The sequence below is a fragment of the Arvicola amphibius genome, chromosome X (genome assembly GCF_903992535.2).
Source record: "Arvicola amphibius chromosome X, mArvAmp1.2, whole genome shotgun sequence".
In the NCBI taxonomy this organism is placed as follows: Eukaryota; Metazoa; Chordata; class Mammalia; order Rodentia; family Cricetidae; genus Arvicola; species Arvicola amphibius.
The window spans coordinates 71,985,622-72,006,826 of record NC_052065.1 but is presented as its reverse complement, the minus strand read 5'-3'; the positions used below and the strand labels follow the sequence as shown (position 1 = coordinate 72,006,826).

Genomic DNA, 21,205 nt, shown 5'->3' with positions numbered 1-21,205 from the left:
CTCTTTTTGGTAGGGAGGTTTCTGATAACAGCTCCCACTTATGTAAAAGAACACTTCTAGAACTCAAAGGCAGCCATTAAACCACACACACTAATAGTTGGAGACTCAACACTCATCTCTCACCAATGGACAGGTCAATCAGACAGAAACCTAACAGATAATTGAAAAGACTTAATGGAGGTAATGAACCAAATGGACTTAACAGGCATCTATAGAACAGTCCACCCAAATAGGAAAGAATATACATTCTTCTCTGCGGCTCATGGAACCTTTCGAAAATTGACCATATACTGGTAACAAGCAAACTTCCACAGTTACAAAAAAATATTAGTAACCACCTGTGTCTTATCGGATCACATTGATTAAAATTAGAAATCAACAACAATGCTACCCCCAGAAAGCCCACAAACTCATGGAAACTGAACAGTCAACTACTGACCCACACCTGGGTCAAGGAAGAAATAAAGAAAGAAATTAAAGTCTTTCTTGAATTTAATGAAAACAAAGACACAACATACTCAAACCTATGGGACACAATGAAAGCAGTGCTAAGAGGAAAGTTCATAGCACTAAGTGCCCACTTAAAGAAAACGGAGAAAGCACTCATTGGTGACTTAACAGCACACCTGAAAGCTCTGGAAAAAAAAGAAGCAGACTCACCTAGGAGAAGTAGAAGACTGGAAATAATCAAACTGAGGGCAGAAATCAACAAAATAGAAACACAGAAAACAATCCAAAGAATCAATGAAACAAGAAGCTGGTTCTTGGAGAAAATCAACAAGATTGACAAACCCTTAGCCAAACTAATCAAACGGCAGAGGAGAACACGCAAATTAACAAGATCAGAAATGAAATAGGGGGACATAACCACATGCACAGAGGAAATTCAGAAAATCAATTAGATCTTACTACAAAAGCCTGTATGCCACAAAAATTGGAAAATGTAAAGAAATGGACAGTTTTTTAGATAAATACATATACCAAAGTTTAAACCCAGGACCAGGTAAATGCTCTAAATCGTCCTGTTAGTCGCGAAGAATTAGAAACTGTTATCAGAAACCTCCCTACCAAAACGAGCCCAGGACCAGATGGTTTTCAATGCGGAATTCTACCAGAACTTCCAAGAAGACCTTATACCTATACTCCTTAAGGTATTTCATAATATAGAAACACAAGAGTCACTGCCAAATTCCTTCTATGAAGCTACAGTTACCCTGATACCTAAACCACACAAAGACTCAACCAAGAAAGAGAATACAGGCCAATCTCACTCATGAACATGGACGCAAAAATTCTCATTTTGGCCTCTAAGGCATCAGTCTCCTATAGGAAACACTGGGGTATGAATAGAGGCAAGACATTCTTCCTTTACTCTTTATTTCTCCATTAGAATTAGAAGCAATCTTTCCTAATCTAGATGATGTAGAGGATGTACTTCTGCTATTATCTATTGCACATCGTTTTTTAAATTTACTCATTAAAATCATGTTCTGTGTGTCTCCTTAATTAAGGAAGCTGCTAATTGTGAATGTATGTTTGTGTGAATTTGTATACACACAGGATCTGAATAAGGTGATGATTGCTTTGGATATTTGCTTGAGTTTCATAAATTTGTGTAACATAGAAGAAGGACTTGATTATAGTTAAAGCAGTTTGCCTGCTCTGTCCTTTGCATAATCAATATTTAAGCAACAAGTCTGGAAACAGGGGCAAGGTGGTTGGACTAGGGGCAGTAAAGAGACCCTTAGTGAGAAGAGTATGTTTCCCCTAACCTTTGTCCCTCTACTGTTCAGTTCCCAATCCTGCAATGGGAGTAAAGTGCATACTAGGTGACTATACCTTAATATATTGGCTTCTTACAAAGACAGAATTTCTAGTATGTTCTGTACTTACACACATCTAATCTGCTTTTTTTAAGCCACGTTGTTTCGTGTTCTTATACTTACATAGGTATTTATTCTTGTATATGGTAATATGATGTATATGTATGTTTATGTTTACCTATGTATGTAAGTACATGTAGATATCAGAAAGTAGCATCGTGTGTCCTCTTCAGTCACCGTGTACATTTCTTTTCTTACTGAACCTGGAACTCATAGGTAAGGCTAGCCTGCCAGGTCAGTAAGCTCCAGGTATCTACTTGTTTTTCCTTCCCCAAGGCTAAGTTGTTATGATACCATGAACAGACTTTTCTGAATGCCGGGTATCCAAACTCTGGTTTGTCATGCTTACACAACAAGCACTTATCAACCAAGTCATCTCCCTGTCCTGAACGCACACATTCTGTAAAATGTATTTTTCTTTTTCTTGAGGAATAAGTTCTTAAGTGCTACAAGAACACTGAGTTACAAAGTGATGAAGTTGGAAATGGATTTGAATAATGCATAAGAAAAATAACAGTGAAGGACAACTCATAATAGACCTTAAATGATTATCCAATAAATTATGCAATTACATATTTACTTTTACACCATGTTGTTTAAAAAAGCAGCAAAATTTGACATGTATGTATAAGTAAGGGCATATTAAGAACACTGGGCATGCTCCTATAAGAACTCATTATCTCAGGCCATGCTGAACTGCAAACATTTCCTCAGAAAATCTAACAGAACAGCGGAGAAAATTGGTCCTTTTAAAGATTTTGAACTCTGCCTTTTATTGAGCAATAAAACAAATTTCAAGCCACTTACTTTGTAAACTAAAATAACCCAAACTGGTTTTGCAAAATAGCTTTAACACTCTGTTCGCGCGTGCGTGGTGTGGTGTGTGTGTGTTGTGTGTGTGTGTTGTGTGTATCCCTATTTCCTTTTTTAAGTATATTTTCTTTGGTATTTTTCACTTTTAAAATCTCTCCAGGAGAAGATTTAGTTTAATTGCAATGTTTATAATAAATTGAGGCTCTTAAATGGTAACCTCATCCTCTTTCACCTCCTAGTTTTTCCAAGTTTTATTCCTTGTCCTAGGAATTAAAATAATCCCAAACGACTTGTCTAGTTATGATTCCTTCTGTCTCTTTTCAGACTTTTTATTTGTAGTTTGCTTCTGATTTTTCTATCCTCAATTTGTCATTATAATCATAGGATTTATATATATTGACTTACTTTTTATCTAAAAATGAAAAAAACTCATCCATTAGTGGGTGAAATCTAATGATATTTATCAGGTTTTTTGAAGTTTCTCATTGTGATGCTCCTGATATGGAGAAGATATGCTATAGCAGTGGTCCTCACCTTCCTAATGCTGTGATCTTTAACACAGTTCTGTACTGGTGTATGAGTGTGTCTGCATGTGGGTGGACCCACCTGGACATGAAAGAGGAGCAGTCTCAGTTCCTAAGACCACCAGAAATATGTATTTTCTGTTAATACGAGGTTTCCTGTAGGGGTCGTGACCCACAAGTTGAGAACTACTATTCTATAGCCTTCAACTAGGAATAAGGAAATAAGGCTTTAAAAAAAAAAAAAACAACGTGCTTACATTTTCTTTTAGGGTGAGAAGTAAGGCATGTCCACAAATGCTGTGTAAAATCCTTTGGAAAATGCATGGTGGAGTGAAAGATAACAGTAGAGAAATGCAAATCATCTTAGTTACTTTTCTGTTGACATGACAAAATACCATGCAGATCTAGGCAACCTATAAAATAATTCCTCTGATTGAGGCTTGCTTAAAGTGTTAGAGGGTGAGTTCATGACCATCATGGCAGGGATCTATGGCAACGGCAGGCAGGCACGGTTTTGGAGCAGTAGCTGAGAGCCTACAACTGGGTGGGTTTCTTGCCCTGAGGGTCACTACCCTTTATTACATTTCTCCATATCTTTTATCACAGACTAAGACTTCAATGTTAAAAATCCTAGTGTTCCTTTTTTTACCTCAAACTGTACATTTTGTATTTTTTGCCCTGCTTGCTCTTTTTCATTGTAGATCAGCGTAGTAGTGATCACTCATAGCCAGGCAATACTTGGCTATACCTGAAATCTTCTCTACCAGCAAAACTAGTCTGAAACTCTTCAGTTTTCCTTCCAGCAGGCATATTCTTAGCATAAGGACAAAAAGCAACTACATTCTTTGTGAAAATATTCCAGAATTGTTGTTAGCCCTCGTTTGTTAATACCATTTGCCTCTGAAACCAGTGGATATGAAACAGTATGGTTAGACATGTCACAGCAATAGTCCACACACTAGGACTGACTCCTGTTTTAGTTCCCTTTCTATTGCTGTGATAAAACACTATGACCAAGAAAACATTGAAAGAAAGACTTTAATTTGGTGGTTTATGATTCCAAAGGGTGAGTCCTAGCCATAGTGCCAGGAAGTATGACAACAGGCATACAGCTACAGCACAGGAGGAGTAGGTGAGAACATACAATTCATCCACAAGCACTAGGCAGGAGAGGGAGGAGAGAGAGAGAGAGAGAGAGAGAGAGAGAGAGAGAGATGAGAGAGGAGAAAGAGAGAGAGAATGGTATGAGAGTGGTTGTGGTTTCTGAAACCTTCAAAGCCCCATCCCTAGTGACACACTTCCTCTAACAAGGTCACATGTCCAATCCTTCTCAAAGATTTCCACTAGCTAGAGACCAAGTATTAAAACAGATGGGTATATGGGAGCTATGCTCATTCAAACCACTACACTGCAGTTTGACTTCAGATAACACATTTGCTATTTGTGGAAAATAAGGAAATATTTGTTTTGACATTAATATATTGATACAATTCACAAGATATTAGAAATCATATACTTATAAGGAAACAAATTAAACATATGTACTTGTCCAGGTCTTCAGAAAATCTTCTTCCTTTATGACAGCTAATCTGGGTTAGGCGGGCTGACAGAAGAAAAGTTAAATGTGAGCCTAAAGGCCTGATAGAATGGGGTATTGGGTTATGGTGGCCAATAGAAAAGATTAAGAAGAGGTGGGGAGAATTTTGGTTATTAAAGGGGAATACCATGAGATCTGCTTGAGCCAGTGGGATGTGAGGTTGCTTAATAGAGAGGGTACCTAGTGAATATTCAAAATGACACAGCTAAAGGTCACATGGAGATACAAATAAGAGAGTTGGTATCTAAAGTTTACTGCCAAAGGTAAAGGCATGAGTGTGATTGCTGTGAGGTAGAGAGGGCCAGAACTGGAGAAATATCCACTTCAAGGGAACAGAAAGAAGGACCCAATGTCATAGTAAATGTCTTCTCAGGGAAGGTTGTTAAACAGAACAAGTAAATAGAAAGAATTGAGTAACCATATCAAATAAACATAAAGCTAAACACAATAAAATATGGGAATGAACTTTGACAGTTAAGAAAGTGACAGTGATATTTAAAACAACAGTTTCAATATGCTCATTGGGAGCAAGATCCAGATTCAGGAAGCTAATGGATATACTCTCAATGGGAAGTGGAGGAAGGAAGTAAGTATGGGGATGTCTTCTGAAAAGGATATTGGTCAAAGGCAAAAGAAAAGGTATCACTAGAAGAGAAAGCTGAATCTTGGAAACCCTGGAAAGATTTTGTAGATAGAATGAATCAGTAATGGGAGTGAAGAGTGATGCAACAGAGTAAGAAAGACAAGTGTGGTGAGATTCTGAAGGAGAAAAGAAGGGATACAATTCAGGGCACATCGAGACACAACTTTAGGAAAACAAAGGAATGAATCCTCTTCATGAGCTGGAAGGAAACAGATAGTAAAGGGCACTTTTTTGCAGTGTTGGAGAAACATGGTGATGATGGCATTAACTACATTAAATTTGATTTCTTCTAGAAGGAAAGGGCTAAGGGACATGAGGAACAGGGTTGTGGAGAATAAAAGACTTTTCGAACCACAGTTAAGTTACAGTACTTGATTAATCCAAGTGTGATCATAAAGCTTGGAAGCAATGCGTAAAACTGAGTAACTTGAACTTGTAATGAACAAATTTTATTTTGGTTTTAAAAAAAATGTTCTCTATTATAGCTTTGTGGCCTGGGAACAGTGTGATAGATGTTGGGAATTACTCATACTTTGTTAAATGTGAGAACTACTGCCGGAGGTTTTGAAAGTAACAATTAAAGTTATAACATCAACCATTTTCAAAACACCTGCTAATTTTTAGGGTGGATTTGGCACCAAATCAAATGTAGAGACTAAGGAAAAGAAGATAACAAAGCATTAAACTCTTGCGCTCTCGGCTGTTAAGAACTCCACAATGCCCTATTTAAGGTTTTTAGCTGATTTGTTTTTTCTAGAGTAATTATTCATTAAATATTTTATTTTTACAATCATATAAACTTGGGTAATCATAATCTAAATTTGGATGAGTTTTTATTGTCATTCAACAGGAAAATCAAATATACTCTAAAGAGAATCACTAGTTTATAATCTTAGCTTTTTTTCTTCATGAAAAACAACAATAAAGATTTAAACTAATCTACATTTCATAGAGAAGATAATCTCATATTGTTTTCCTCTTTAAGAAAATTTTAAATCATCAAGGTAAGTTACTGTGCTTCTTATTCAGTCATTGGTTTATCTTACTATCAAAAATGCAGAGTCAATACTTTCTTTAGCTTCAAAACAGTCTATTTGTATAATTAAAATTATTGTCCTAGAAATTTTATAACAAAATTTTCAAAAACATTTTTAATATATTAAAATATATGATACTGCATATTTAAAACAATGTACAAAAAGTTAACATTGATAGTACCTTAAAATGCATTATTTCACTTGATCTAGAATAGTACCCTGTATATTTTATCCTTGCAATAAACACACCGAACTTCAGAGAAAGTTAATTGCCTTTCTTACCTAGTTATCCACTGCATACAGATGATGAAGAAGAGCTGTTAACTCTTATTTTATGACACTATACCTTTCCTTTCCAGTAAGCCTGCTTCCACTGATTTTTAAAGTCAGAGTCAGTGGATTCACAGCAGCTAAAATCTAATCTGCTTTGTGATTCTCAAATGTTGATACATCTGGAGCATTTTTGTGTTCAGTTTTTTGATCTTCCCTTATTTTTTGAGCAATTGTGTGATTATAAGCATCACTTCTAATCTGTTCATTGAGAAATCTGGATCTGGGGACTTGAGCTGCAGAATTTCTTTCCTTCTTAACAATCAGTCTTTTAGCCCAGCTAGTCTACGACCTAAGAGTAATTGCTGTGTTTCCAAACAATAATCCCTCTGCTGTATACTAGCAATTTCATCTACTATAAGTACATTTAAAACAAATGAATACAGTTTTGTTTTTTGACAAATCAATGAATAAAACAACCTCACGACTCAAACTCAAAAGAAGGGAGAAACTGGATGTGGTGGCACTCACCTTTAGTTCCCTTGTACTTGGAAGCAGAGGTAAGCAGAAATTTGTTTTAGGCCAGCAAGATCTACATAGAGATTACCCATGGTAGCCAGGGCTGGTGAGAGACGCTTTCTCAAAAGGTAAAGAGAAAGAAAAAGGAATGCGGATTCACATTACATTTATTTTGAACTCCTTGTCTGATTCATTAGTCTTTCGATCTAAGACATATCACAGGCCTTATTTCATTGACTAACATCTTCTAAGCACTTGGCTAATACTATAGCAATTTAGTTGATTATACAGGTACAGTGACTTTAAAGCTTCTGCTCTCAGTTCTCAAAATATATGTTGTTATGAGAATCGTAGCCTTGATTATCATCACAAATAGGAATTTGCACTTCAATGACATGCAAATTGCATCCTAAAAATACTTTATGCAGTTTACCTACTTTATGTTTAGTAGGACTAATCTATATTAATTCTAAATTTCTCTAGTAATTCCCTTGTGTAGAACAAAACTTGCCTATGACACTCGTTTAAATGATATTGACCTCAAGCTAGACTACCTAGAAGAAACTTTATTGTGTCCTGCCTTAGAGCCAATGGATTCACAGAAGCTCAGAACCCAGTCTGCTTTGTACTTTTCACCTCATTTCTCATCCAGGGAACAAATGTTATCCTTCCTACATCTTTCAATCTCCCACAGAGAATAGGAAAAATAAGGAAATCAAAATGTTCTCATTGATAATGGACTGTTTTTTAAAAATTATTTCTTTCTCCTGGAAAAAATTTATTGATGAATCATTCCATTATCTTCCTAAAATCTGCTACTTCAGAGCCTATAGATACTAGGTATTTGTTGGAGTTCCTATGAAAACTACCTTTCAAATCATACATGCATTTAATCTCTTTTAGGAAACCACTGTCTCCTTTTCTTAAGAGGCGGCCACTTCTTTCCAGGCAAACAATGTAATTTATGAAAAAACATAAGAAAAGTGGAGAAGCTAAATACAGATCAGGTAAGTAATAATTGCTTTAGAACTTGTTCTACAAATTTAAGTTTTTGAATTATGAATATTATAATTAGAACTGAAAATAATACTCAATTATCAAGTACAGGCAGTACCACTGTGAGTTATCCTGTGTCATCATGTCTAGAATTCTTCATGCTATCCTTAATATTTTTATTATTATTTTATTATGAAGGCACATTTTGCTGAAAAGGAACCTGAAGTCACATAAAAGCTATTGTTAGAAACTGAGCTTAATATATATTATGTGTTTTCTTTGTTAAACTAGTTTACAAAAAAGAATTTTAAAGGCTACAATGTTATCTTCATTATTTTGATATGTTCATCCTTCAATGAACAGTATATATAATAGATAAATAAAATTTCTGAAAGATACAGAAACTGAAAGTTAAGTAAAATTTTAGTTGGGTACTTAGAAAAGAAATAATTGTATTGTCTCAAATTCTATAAAGCAGAAATCAAAATATACTGTGTAGAATAAGACCATCATTCTTCTGGAACTCTTAGAGAAGGAACCTTTTTGCTAGTTTAGCTTGTGGCAGCTGAGGCATTCTTTTGATTGCATAATAGCACCCCAACCCCCCTGTTATCACATGGTGCCCTACACAGGCATCTCCACATTTGCATCCCTTCCTTTCTGCCTGGCTGGCTGTCAAATTTCCCATTTTATGAAGACATTGGGCATATTGGCTTAAATCCACTCTAGTGATTGTGTATTACCAGGACTTAGAAACATCACCAGAAATTGGAGTAACAACTCAGTATATAATAGGCAGTTAAATATATAAAATCAGTGTGGATAACAAAATCATTTTTTCATTTATAATAAAACACACTGAAAATGTATTGGATTTTGTTTTTAAACTTCTTGGCATGAGAACACACTCTATTTTTATAAAACACTTATTGGCAGTTCTTAGTAGACTTTTAAGGAATAACATGCTATTCCTTATTTTATGTCCAGTAAAAATGAAATGACATAAGGTTTCAGAATGATAATCATCAAAATGTCTACTTTTTGGTTGCTTGTTAAACTGAATAGTGTCTAACACAAGCATTCCAGAAAGAAGAGCCTAAAAGTATGATATTGAGTAGAAAAAAAATCACTCTTTCTGATCTTCCAAATGATATTTTCTAAACCTATCAATGTACATTTATATTTATCAACTTGTCCGTCAAAAATGATGCTTCACATGTTTTAAGAAGTAAGAAAATGTTTGGGGTACATCATTTAGTGCTGCTTTCAGGTTATCGTTTAATGAGAATGAATTGTTTTTCTGTTGTATAGCCTCTAGAATTACAATGTTGACGTTCTATACATTGTCATTCCACTCATGCAGGTGGAAACAGAAAGAGATACTTTAACAACACTGCTTTTGCTTACTGTTGTAATCATGTTTGGCTGTTCTTACCTTTTATCACTAATAATTTCAATTATTTGCAAGTTTTAGAACTGCTGTGTAAGCTGTCTGAATTAAAATTACCTGTCCAAGTAGAACAAAGTATAAGGTTTGTTCCGTTGTTTCCTCGGTGATAGGGACTATACCATGACATGCTGAACAAACCTAAGGTCCAAACAAAACTATTTACTGGCACTTGTAACTGAATCAAATACAAGTTACTGAAATTAGACCTGTCCAATAAAAAGGAGGCTTTTGTAGTAAAAAGTTGGTAAAGTAGTACCACTTGCAGGATCCTTTCAAAATATTTGTATTTTATATTATTCCTTTTCCCCTCTATCTAAAGAAATCACCTTTGACAGATAACAATAGTTTGATATTTTGTGCTTTAAAGTTTAGATTATGATATACTTCAAAATATGATGTCTATATAAATATTTTTCTTTAAAGCAATAACGTTGATAGTTGACTCTAAGAACTGGAGCTGTAAAACACGTGAGCGTATGAAACTCTGGCTTCTATCTTAACACCAGGACTAATAACAGTAAACACATTTTTTATTAAATTATATAATTTTACAAATTTTCACCTCCTCTCCTCCCCTCCCCTCTTCCCCTTCCCCTCCCTCTCCAGTCCAAGGAGCAGTCAGGGTTCCCGCCCTGATGGGAAGTCCAGTTCCTCCCCCATCCATCCATGCCCAGGAAGGTGAGGATCCCAAACAGACCAGGCTCCCACAAAGCCAGTACATGCAGCAGAACCAAACCCCGTGCCATTGTCCCTGGCCTCATCAGTCAGCCCTCCTTGTCAGCACGCTCAGAGAGTCCAGTTTGATCACAGGTTCCATCAGTCCCAGTCCAGCATTAGATCAATCCCATCGTCTTGTGAATGGACCGCACCCCCTCATTGGTCCTGACCTCCCTGCCCACGTCTCTCCTCCTTCTGCTCCCCCATTGGACCTTGGGAGCTCAGTCGGTGACATTTTATAACATAAAATTACAGATAATATATTTATCTGTCATATTTTTAAGCAAGTTTATTAAAGTATATGGTTAGTTTCTAAAGTGTAAACATCTCAGTGCTATCATACTTATAAAATGAGTTATATTTAAGTCTAGAGAAAGGAAAGCCAAAAACTGACTTAAACTACCAAGGCAGTTTCCATTAATAATATATGCCTCCTCATATATTTTTTCTTCATTTCAAGATAATTTATGCAACTAAAAGCAGTTCATATAGAGTAAAAAGTTTCAGAGTATAAAAAGAATATTAAAAAACAATGCAAATAATATTAATGGTACTTGACTTCTCTACCTGGGCCTTCATATTTCTAGTTTTTTATTTTTTTATAGATAGCCTCTCTTAGAAGTTTATTACTCTATTCATACAAAAGCAGATATATAATATATTTATTAAAATCACATTTGTATGTATATATATGTATATATACATATATGTGTATGTATACATATATATGTATACAATGTAAGACTCTACATATATATACATATACATACATATATATATTACATATATATATAAAGTCTTACATGTATGGATTAACAGCACCAATTAGTGTTTTCATTGTTGAAAATAAATAGCCTCTTCTCCATTTTCATAAGGCTTGACATCATTGCCTCCCCAACATGGATAAAAACATGATTCCTGACCTGAAAATCACTCTATTGTATTATTTTCTAATTTTAAATTCTTTTGCATGTCCATGCATCATAGATGTTATATATAATTAGAAGCTATAGTGCCTGTTGAATCAATCAAAGAAAGATTAATTATTATTCATAATAGTTTTAGGATTAAGTAAAACTGGAATATTAATTTAATTAGGACATGTAATTCTATGGCATATCTAGGTAAGTAGTTTGGTGGTCATAGATACTGATTAAATAAAAGCAAATCAATAAATTTCTCAGTGTGCAAATTAAATAATATATCATAATAACATTACAAGTTCTACCATCTTCTATTATTTTATGAAAGATACATTTGGTTTTCAAATTTGTTTCAAAATTTTCTTGGTTCATAGTAGTTCTGATCTCAGTGTTATTTTGACATGTATATGGTTTAGGAATGTTGTCCTCAAATTCAATGCCATCATCATGCATCCAGCAACCCCAGATCATCCACTCTACGCATTGTCAACAGTCCCATTCTAGCATCAAATCCAATGCGTAACAGAAAATGACTCAAATATTGGGCATGAACTCTGCCATGGTGGCTCAAGCCAGATACATGAGCAGGTAAGAAATTAACTGAATGCTTAGCAAAGGTCTGAAAACATTTCTTACACAAGAATTCTAACATTCATAGTAAATTTCCATCCAAACACTGAGGAAATGTGCCAGTGGTATTTGTGATTTCTTAACTTTCTTCTTATTTATTCTATGGACTTTCACATCATGCATCTTGATTCTATTCATTTTCCCAACCCTTTGCACCTGTCCTTCACCCCTGCAAACTCCCCCTCCAATAAAACAAAATTTAGAGAAAAAGAAAAAAGAAAAAGAGAGAAATCTCATCATGAAAGCTTTCAGTGGGACACACTGAGTCATTGCAGTAAAGCCCTTTGTCCCTATATCTTACTTGCAAATGTTTCATTGCAGAGTCATGGGTCTGGTTTTCAAGGTTCTCTGTTTTCTAAACACTATGTATGTCAGGTCCTCACTGTGACTCTTCTTGGATATCCTGTTGTTGCCCTGTGTTGTTGAGATCCTGTAGCTTTGAGTCTGCGAATCAGACCCCTTCACATGCTCCAGCAGATCATAGATGTTAGTGGATGTGGGGTGGGCCAAGTCCTTAACCCTGGTTCTGGGCCTAGACAGCTGCAGGTTGGCCAACTATGAGTTCTCCTCTGTCCTCACCAACAGGGGTGATTCTCCAGCACTGTCCTGGATAATCACCCCTGGTATTTGTGTTTTACAACATTTTAAGAACTATCCAGACTCCTCTCAAAAGACAAAATAATTCAGGTTTATTAATTAAATGTATGAAGTTATGACTTGATTCATGAATATTTAATTAAAACTAATAACTGGTCCTTAGAAATGAGCCCGACTGTTGTTCAGTGTTACATCATTTTCATGAGATACAATATTCAAATGAACAACAAGTTGCAAATGCTAATCATCTGAGATTATTGTTAATGATATCATTTCACAAGCTGGTAATAGTTGCTGTATATATTCTTCAAGAATACATTATTCTAATTAAAGTCAAAATATACTTATTTTTACTGCATATTATATCAGAATAGGAATCAAAACTTAGTTCTTAAGGAGAAGCCTCCCTGGATACAATCCTGAGTGACTATTTATGTTATGAAGACATAGGAGTCTTGTAGATATCTGCTGCACAAGTGATAATAGGAAAAAAGATTTTCTTCGATCTGGTAAAAAGTAATGATAATGACTGCATTAATGAAGAGTCAGACATCATTTGTACCTTACTCCAATTTCAAATTGACTCTCTCATAGACAACTCTAAAGAGAAGATAAAATAATAAGAAAGAAAATTATTTAAAAAGAAAATTAGCTTCCAATTCAAGAATTGGAACAAAAGAATTGTTTATATTAAATATACATGAGATTATTCCTGATGCTTTGAAATACACACTTTGGCCAGGTGGTTAAAAAAATAACTAGAAATAATTTTAAAATTCGTATTTTTAACACTTTTAAAAATACTTTATTTAGATCAACAATAGATTTCTTTATGATAAGATAAATGTAATGCTGAAGATAAACACCTCAATATAATCCGACCACACTGAACCTGATAGAAGAGAAAGTGGGAAGTAGACTGCAACACATGGACACAGGAGACCACTTCCTGCATATAACCCAGTAGCACAGACTATAAGGGCAAACATTAAATAAATGGGGACCTCCTAAAACTGAGAAGCTTCTGTAAAATTTACTTTTTCTAATATAAAAATGTCTACAATTATCTTTCCTCTGTCTGCATTGAAACATTAGCCTCTAAAGTAGTGTGTGAAATGTCTTATGTTAATGGATTTGTGATAACAAAAAATAACCAAGTTATTAGATTAAATCATTGGAAATTGCTATTTTATATTTCATAATTGATGAAATAGACATGCCTCTGCACAGTTCAATTTAATCTTTAATTTTCGTTCGCCTTGGTTTCCTCTAATAAAGGAAAGTGGAAGCACCTAAAATATTAATGCAAAGCAAAATGTTGGCATCTTCCTTAAAGTAAACAAACAACACATTTCAGGAGAAAAGAAATAAGAAATTACTTTCAACTGGAAGATCAAGGGTGTTTCAGGAGGTGGAATTGACTTTGAAATATGAACAGTATTTCCACATATGTACCATTGTGTTACATGGAGTACAATGGGCAAGGAAGAAAAAAATCCTATGGATAATGTTACAGGTTGGAGAAATATATTTTGTGTTTCCAAATTAAGTTAGTCTTGGGCTGAGGAGGACAGCTCCGTTAGATTATAAAGCATTGTACCATGCAAGCATGAGCACCTGAGTTCAGATTCCCAGAACTGTGAACGCCAGAAACAAGTGTGCACATCTGTAATCTGGTAGCAGGTAGGAGAATACCTTGAAGCAGGTGGGCCAGGTAGACTGGTATATGTAGTGGCCAAGCATGTAAATGATCCTTTTCTCAACACAGAGGAATACATGACTTTACCATTTAGGTTGTGCATTGATGTCTAAATGCATGCATGTGGTGGGCACATATGGGCCACATTCACACATAGGAATACACATATGTATCATACACATGCAGACACAGGCACACACACAGTAAAGAGAACAAACAAGAACAAGACTAGTCCGTTGGTTGATCTGAATAGAATAGAAGGTTCACAACAAGGGTGAAGTATTAGCATGATTCATATAGGCTAGGTCAGAAGTCATAAAATGTTGAGACAAAAACAACTGTAGGCTATAAATGGGTAGTTAGCAAAAATATTAAATAGGAAAGTACCAATAAAAATACTACTTTAGCCTGGGAGGTGTAGTGCATGCTTTTAATTCCCAGCACGTCGGAAGCAAAGGAAGGTGGATCTCGAGTTCGAGGCCAGCCTGGTCTTACAAGAGCAGTTCCAGGACAGGCTCCAAAGCCACAGAGAAAATCTGTCTCAGAAAAGAAAAAAAAACTACTGCATTAGAAGATTAACTATGGACGCTTTGTGCCAAGTATACTAGCACATGTTTAATTTTCTTCTCATAATGGTCATATTAGGAAAGTATTGTTATTGTCCTTTGTTCAAACTAAAGTTTGAAGAGATTAAGTCCCTTTTCTTAAACAAAAAAACAACACAGCAATAAAACCTTCCCAATAGCACTCAATACAGAAAAAAGAAAAAAACCCACCAAACGTAGCAAAACAAAGGCACACAAAAACTGTGGAGTTCACTATATGTTGGAGTTTGACCTATTTTTAAAATGTTTTGTTTGAGATTGTAATTTGGATGTAGCATGGGAAAGAAAAAAGACACGAGCTTTCAATTCAGTTGCTTGAATTGATAAAACATGATGCTACATGACCTTCAGCAGTAAACTTAATCAGGCTTCAATTTCCTCCTTTGGAACAGGGAATCATACTTTCATGTACACTGTATCCTACAAGAAGGAGATTGAAATAAAATCTGTAAGCACCCTGCTTACTGTCAACCCTCTAGCAGATTCTCAAATCAATGTTCAATCACTAGACATTCTACTGCCTGTCTCAGACCTCAGATTTTTAAAGTATCACTGTCAGAAACTGGTTACATTGTAAAACAATTTTTGGTATTTATGGTCAAACTCAAGCTGTTATATATTATAATATATATGAACTCCCAGAGAAAGTGGCAACATTCACAGGGACTGTATAGGTTTACTCCAGGTAGAGAATATCAATGCTGAGAGAAGACAAGGACACAAGCTCCCATCCCTTATCTAGAAGCTATGTTTTATTAATAACCATTCACAGATGAAAAAAATCAGTGTTCAGTCCAGCTGGGGATCCTGCATGGGACTGAACTAGACCCTCTGAATGTGGGTGACAATTACGTGGCTTCATTTGTTGTGGTGGTCTGGCAGTGAGCCAGGACATATCCTGGGTGCATGAACTGGCCTTTTGGAACCCATTTCCTATGGTGGGATACCTTGTTCAGCCTTGATACGGGGGAGAGGTTTGGTTCTGCTTCAATTTGGTATACCAGACTTTGTTGACCCCCCCACCAAGGGAGGCCTTAGCTCCTCTGAGGAGTGGATGGGGGAGAAGGGGGAAAGTGGGAGACAGGAGAAGGGTAGGGAGGGGGAACTGGGGATAATATGCAGAATTAAAAGAATAAAAATAAAGGAAGAAAATCAGTTTTCTAGATGAAGTCTCAATGGGAATACAAACCATTCATAAGTCCAGTCCCCATGCCAAGCAGTAGATGGCCAACACAAAAAAACTCATTAGCATCTTTGGAGGTTCTTGTTGAATAAGGCATTTTGACAGGGCATTTTCTTTTATTTCTTCTTTTTTTTTAACTTTGAATGTCCTTTGTGTATATTATGGCTTCTGGTTTTATGTTTTTTAGGAGAGTCCTATGTGTACAAACAAGTGTTTCTCTTCATCTATGTGTGTATCTTGTGCTTTTTCTTTAGCTTTTTTTTTCTATTTGATTTTTGTCCTTTTCCACTTTGTTAGGTTTTGTTTTACCTTACTTATTTTATTCTTTAGATGCCTGCTTGTTTTCTAAGGAGAGACAGAAAGGGTGCGGATTCCGGTGGGGGGAAACATGAAGGGAATGGAGGATGGAGGAGGGACAACCGTGATCAGAATACTTTCTATGAAAAACACCTATTTTTAATAAAAGGAAAAAATTATTTCACTCCTTTTGTATTCACTAGATCACTTAAAATTGAGTGAAATGATATTTAAAATACTGTCAAAATTAATTTTCCTTGCAATTTCTCCCCTACTAAGAAGAATATACACAACTGATGTATAGAAAATTCAGTGACTTGATTCATGGGATGATTTTAATAGACTTTTATTCTTTAAATTTTCATATCAATATATCTGTGAACTTAGAAAAACAATATTGCTTATAATTGTAATTGATATTTGCTTCAGGTGATAATTCAGGATGATGGCCCTGAAAAATTGGATCCCAAATATTTTGGAGAGTTGCTTGCTGACCTAAGCCGCAAGAATACAGACCTATATCACTGCTTATTAGAACATTTGGAGAGGATTGGAGGAAGGTACTGTAAATGCATTATTTGTCTTGATGTTGCAGTTGTCACATATTTTAGTACATTCTTATAATTTTAAAAATAGATGTTTAAAAATTTTTTATGTGCATGCATTGTGCCTCAGTGAGTTAATGTGCACCACATGTGTTCAGGTGCCCAAACAGTCCAGAGGGAGCTGGAGATCCTGGTATTTGAGTTACATGTAGCTGTGAGATCTCCAGAATTGCTCTATGAATGAAACTTGCATCTTGTCAAAGAGCAGTATGTGATTGCAACCACTGAGTATGTTTCTAGCCCTTAAAATAGCCTTTCTGAAAGAGCAGGTTCAGGTTTACAGCAGAACACTAGTGCTCTTAATGAGTAAATAGAACGATTGTATGAAAAAACTGAGCAAATGTTTCACTTTAAAATAGTCAAGGGGTTTAGAGAGATGGCTCAGAGGTTAAGACCCCTGGCTACTCTTCCCGAGGTTCTGAATTCAAATCCTAGCAACCACATGGTGGCTCACAACCATCTGTAATGAGAACTGTTGCCCTTTTCTGATGTGCAGGTGTATATGCAGGCAGAACACTGTATACAACATTTTTTTAAAAAGGTAGTCAAGCTGATTGTGGTGGCTTCATACCTGTGATGGCAACCTTCAGGAGGCAGAGACTGGAGGACAGTCTTCATTTTGATGCCATCCTGGACCACATAGTTTATCTTTCCAGCTGGTGCTATCTAGCAAGTATATGTCTCAAAAAAGTCAAAACCAAACAAATAAAGGAGAGTTAATGTGTTTTATGAAATTCAGCAGAGATCATTAATTTTAGATCAGTTAAGAATTGTGTATGTTTTCTTTCGTAATGTACTTTGATGGCAAAATTACTACTTGGGAAAGAAAATAAGTAAAATGACTGACATATTAAAAAGACAAAAGATAAATGCTGGTGCAGATGTGAAGAAGAAGAAAATGAATGTTGTGGTGATGTACACTACTCGGTATGGGAAAGAATATGAAAGATTTTCAAAATGAAAACTAGAGCTACCATGCAATCCAGAAATCTGACTATTGGGTACACAATCAAATACAATGAAATGAGTATGTAAAAGACACACCTTCACTTCCCTTTTCATGATACATTACCTGAACTACTCTCTTTTTTCCTATGACCCAAAGAACTACCTCATGCATTCAATTCTTTTTGCACAAGTTTTCTATGTTAATATTTTTATTCCCCTCAATAACCTATTCATTGAGTGATGAGAATGTGCCAGATACTGTATTGCTTATCTGTATTATAAAATTTCAAAACTAACCTCATAAAATTTCAGATGAAGATCTAGGGGACATGTTATTAATTAAGATCACAGAGCTACTGAGGGCTTGAGATATATTCAAATATTTTTGAGTATTTTATTCTCTCACCTATAAACTATGACTCAGTTTTTCTGCAACATACTCCCTAGATCTTGATTAGGTCTAAATGAGCCTCTTTTGGTCTTTATGTTTTCTGTATTTTTCATTTTTCCCTATTCTCTTTCAATATTTCTAAACCAGTACCATATACATGCATGCAAACTTTTGTACATGTATTAGGCATGACTTAGGAATGGGAACGTACATTTATCTTTTGCTGTAATACCTTGTCTATTTTCATTAATGTATGCAAGAGATTTTTAACACTGACCCACTTATCTCTATAAACAACAATTTGCTTATAAGCAATTACACAAGGGATAAAGGGACTAACGTGCTAAAACTTTCTTACCTTAAAATATTATTTCTGTCTTGCTGCCAGAACATATACAACTGCTTTTCTGTTTATTTGACATGTTCACATATGTGTTCATACCTCATTCTTCTACTATGTGCAGAAGAAGCAATTAGACAAAAATAAAGTTTGGTCTGTTGCCCTTGACAACACTATAACTGTATTCTTCCAAATCTTCACAATTCCTGCAGGAGGACATAGCAGACTGGTATAACCACTGACAATACCATAAGATTTGCCTTCCTAATTTGGCTCCACAAACACTCTCTCAACCTCTCTCCAAATACTCATATTTTGTTCAAAATTTTATTATCCAACTAGAATTTTGATCGCTTTGCTTTGTTTGGTGTAGCTTCATATACTGTTGTTACCGCATGTCTTCCTAGTATACATAAATTAAATAAATTCACCCCATCTTTAAAGTTTATGTTTTGGTAAAATGGAATGAAAAGCATAAAAATATTAATAGATTGAAACTAAACTCAAAATTGAAAGTGAAAACCAGAGTGAGAAAAGGGAGGTAGAACTCGAGAAAATCTATAATTGTTTCATTCACCCAAGTACCATTTGCTGTCAAGCACTTCTAGTTCTGCCCTCAGATAGACTGGTAAAAATGGACGATGTCCTAACTAATTCTGCATATTTTATTATTTATATGATACTCATTTTTAGTAGGTCAGATAGTTCCAGGAAAATTATTTTAGTCAAAATAAGGGAACGTTCCATGTTTGATATTTAAATTATTTTATTTGTGATTCTAACTTAAGCCAGTACTATTATGATATACAAAACAAGTAGAACAAGCATTTTTATTTATGATTACTGAATCTATTGTTTCTAAAGTTGTGTTTTTGTTATTCTTACAGCAAACAAGACTTTGAGACTGCAGATGCAGTAAGTCCAAAAATCATTATAATTAAAGAGACAAAAAAGTATATTGTGATTGTGATACCAATAATATCATTTTATTTAGTGTATTTATTAGACTGGAAACACAGGTTAGAAAAATAATGTTTATATCTTTGTAATGACCGCAAATAAAATAATTACAAAGAATAGTTTTATGACTGTCACTAGAATTTAAGATGTCATTGTTGAATGTACAATTAAAATTTACCTGATTACAAAACTGTATTTAGAAGACATAAATCTATACAATAAAAATCAATTTTTTCTAATATGCTTCTAATAGTGTGTGACATCAACTTGAAGTGAAAAACCTTTAAGTATCAATTTCATTACATTGTAATTATGTAAAAAATCATTTTAAGTTAACAAGCAATCAAACAGTTTATTTTAGCACAATAAAAAGAAAACTCACCTCTTGTGCTTTAATTTTTTTAAATTTTATCATTATTTCCAGTATTATCACTATTCTCTCTCCATTCACTAAAGTAATTCTATATATCTTAAATTGCCTTGTAAAAGTATCCTTTTTTTTTAGCTTTCCTCTTAAATTTAGTTGAAGCTTACAAATGTTGCTGTGGCAACACTGCAATCTCTCAAAAGTCACCATCGCCTAAAGCAAATTTTCTTTGAATCCTATAATATCTATAATTTTATATCACAGTTTTCATAATTTAAAAATTAAGCTTATCAAACATATCTAACACCCAACATAACTTAGTTTTGGAGGATACAGTGATGCTATTTTCAGTGGAATTTGAATTTTTGTATTATTGTTATTATCTCCATCATCATTATTATTTGCTTTTATGAGACAGAATCTGGCTATATATCATGCGTAGCCTTGAACTTATTATGTAACACAAGCTAGCCTTGTTTCTCTTGCCTCAGACACTTGGGTCCTGAGAATATTCGCATATACAACCACAAGCAGATAAGTCATCATTTTGTTTCAAATGACTTTTCCTTACCCCTTTGGTTTTGGGGTTCAAAGCCAGGACCTTATAATACATTGCAGGCACTGTATCACTGAGCCCTAGCCTTAAACTGATCTTTTAAAGCAGAAATGGAATCTTTGGCTGGTTGCCCAAATCTTTTCTCTAACAATCTCTGGAATTTAGTATTATGTTGAAGTATGTGTAATATAACTGAGTATTTAAAAGTGAGAATTGGTAAAACTGTGAATGGTATTCATAGAAACTATTATTTAAAAGGTAATTTAATCTTCTGCTATCCTCCTAAATATGCTTTTTTATACAAAAACCTATGAACCGCAGCCCATAAGATTAAAATATTGATGCTTTCAATGGATAAATTCCATTTTCTTACAGTCAGAAGACATTGAGTCATTGATTCCTAAAGGACTGTCAGAGTTTACAAAACAGCAAATTCGTTATATTCTGCAGGTAAGATGGGATCACAGTGTCCAACTTTGCAAATAAAATCTTATTATATTTTATTTTGTTATGTTTGGTTGTCATCTCTAAGAAGTCTGTCCTTTTCTAATGTGAGACAGAAAGGAAGTAGTTCCAGAAAGGAGTGGAAATCTGGAGAACTGGGAGAAGTGGATGGAGGGGAACGTATAATCAGGATATATTCTGTGAGGAAAAA

At 34.8% G+C, this 21,205-nt stretch overlaps 1 protein-coding gene across 1 annotated transcript in view; it reads left to right on the top strand.

Annotated features, from left to right (window-relative positions):
* The window catches only part of Pof1b (POF1B actin binding protein), a 69,414-nt gene that overhangs the window by 28,042 nt on the left and 20,167 nt on the right, over window positions 1–21,205 (top strand). The window contains 8 exon segments of the mRNA XM_038317373.1: window positions 5,161–5,174; window positions 8,206–8,293; window positions 11,789–11,819; window positions 11,822–11,875; window positions 11,878–11,960; window positions 16,813–16,943; window positions 19,555–19,582; window positions 20,926–21,000. Coding sequence (XP_038173301.1) covers window positions 5,161–5,174; window positions 8,206–8,293; window positions 11,789–11,819; window positions 11,822–11,875; window positions 11,878–11,960; window positions 16,813–16,943; window positions 19,555–19,582; window positions 20,926–21,000 — 504 coding nt within the window.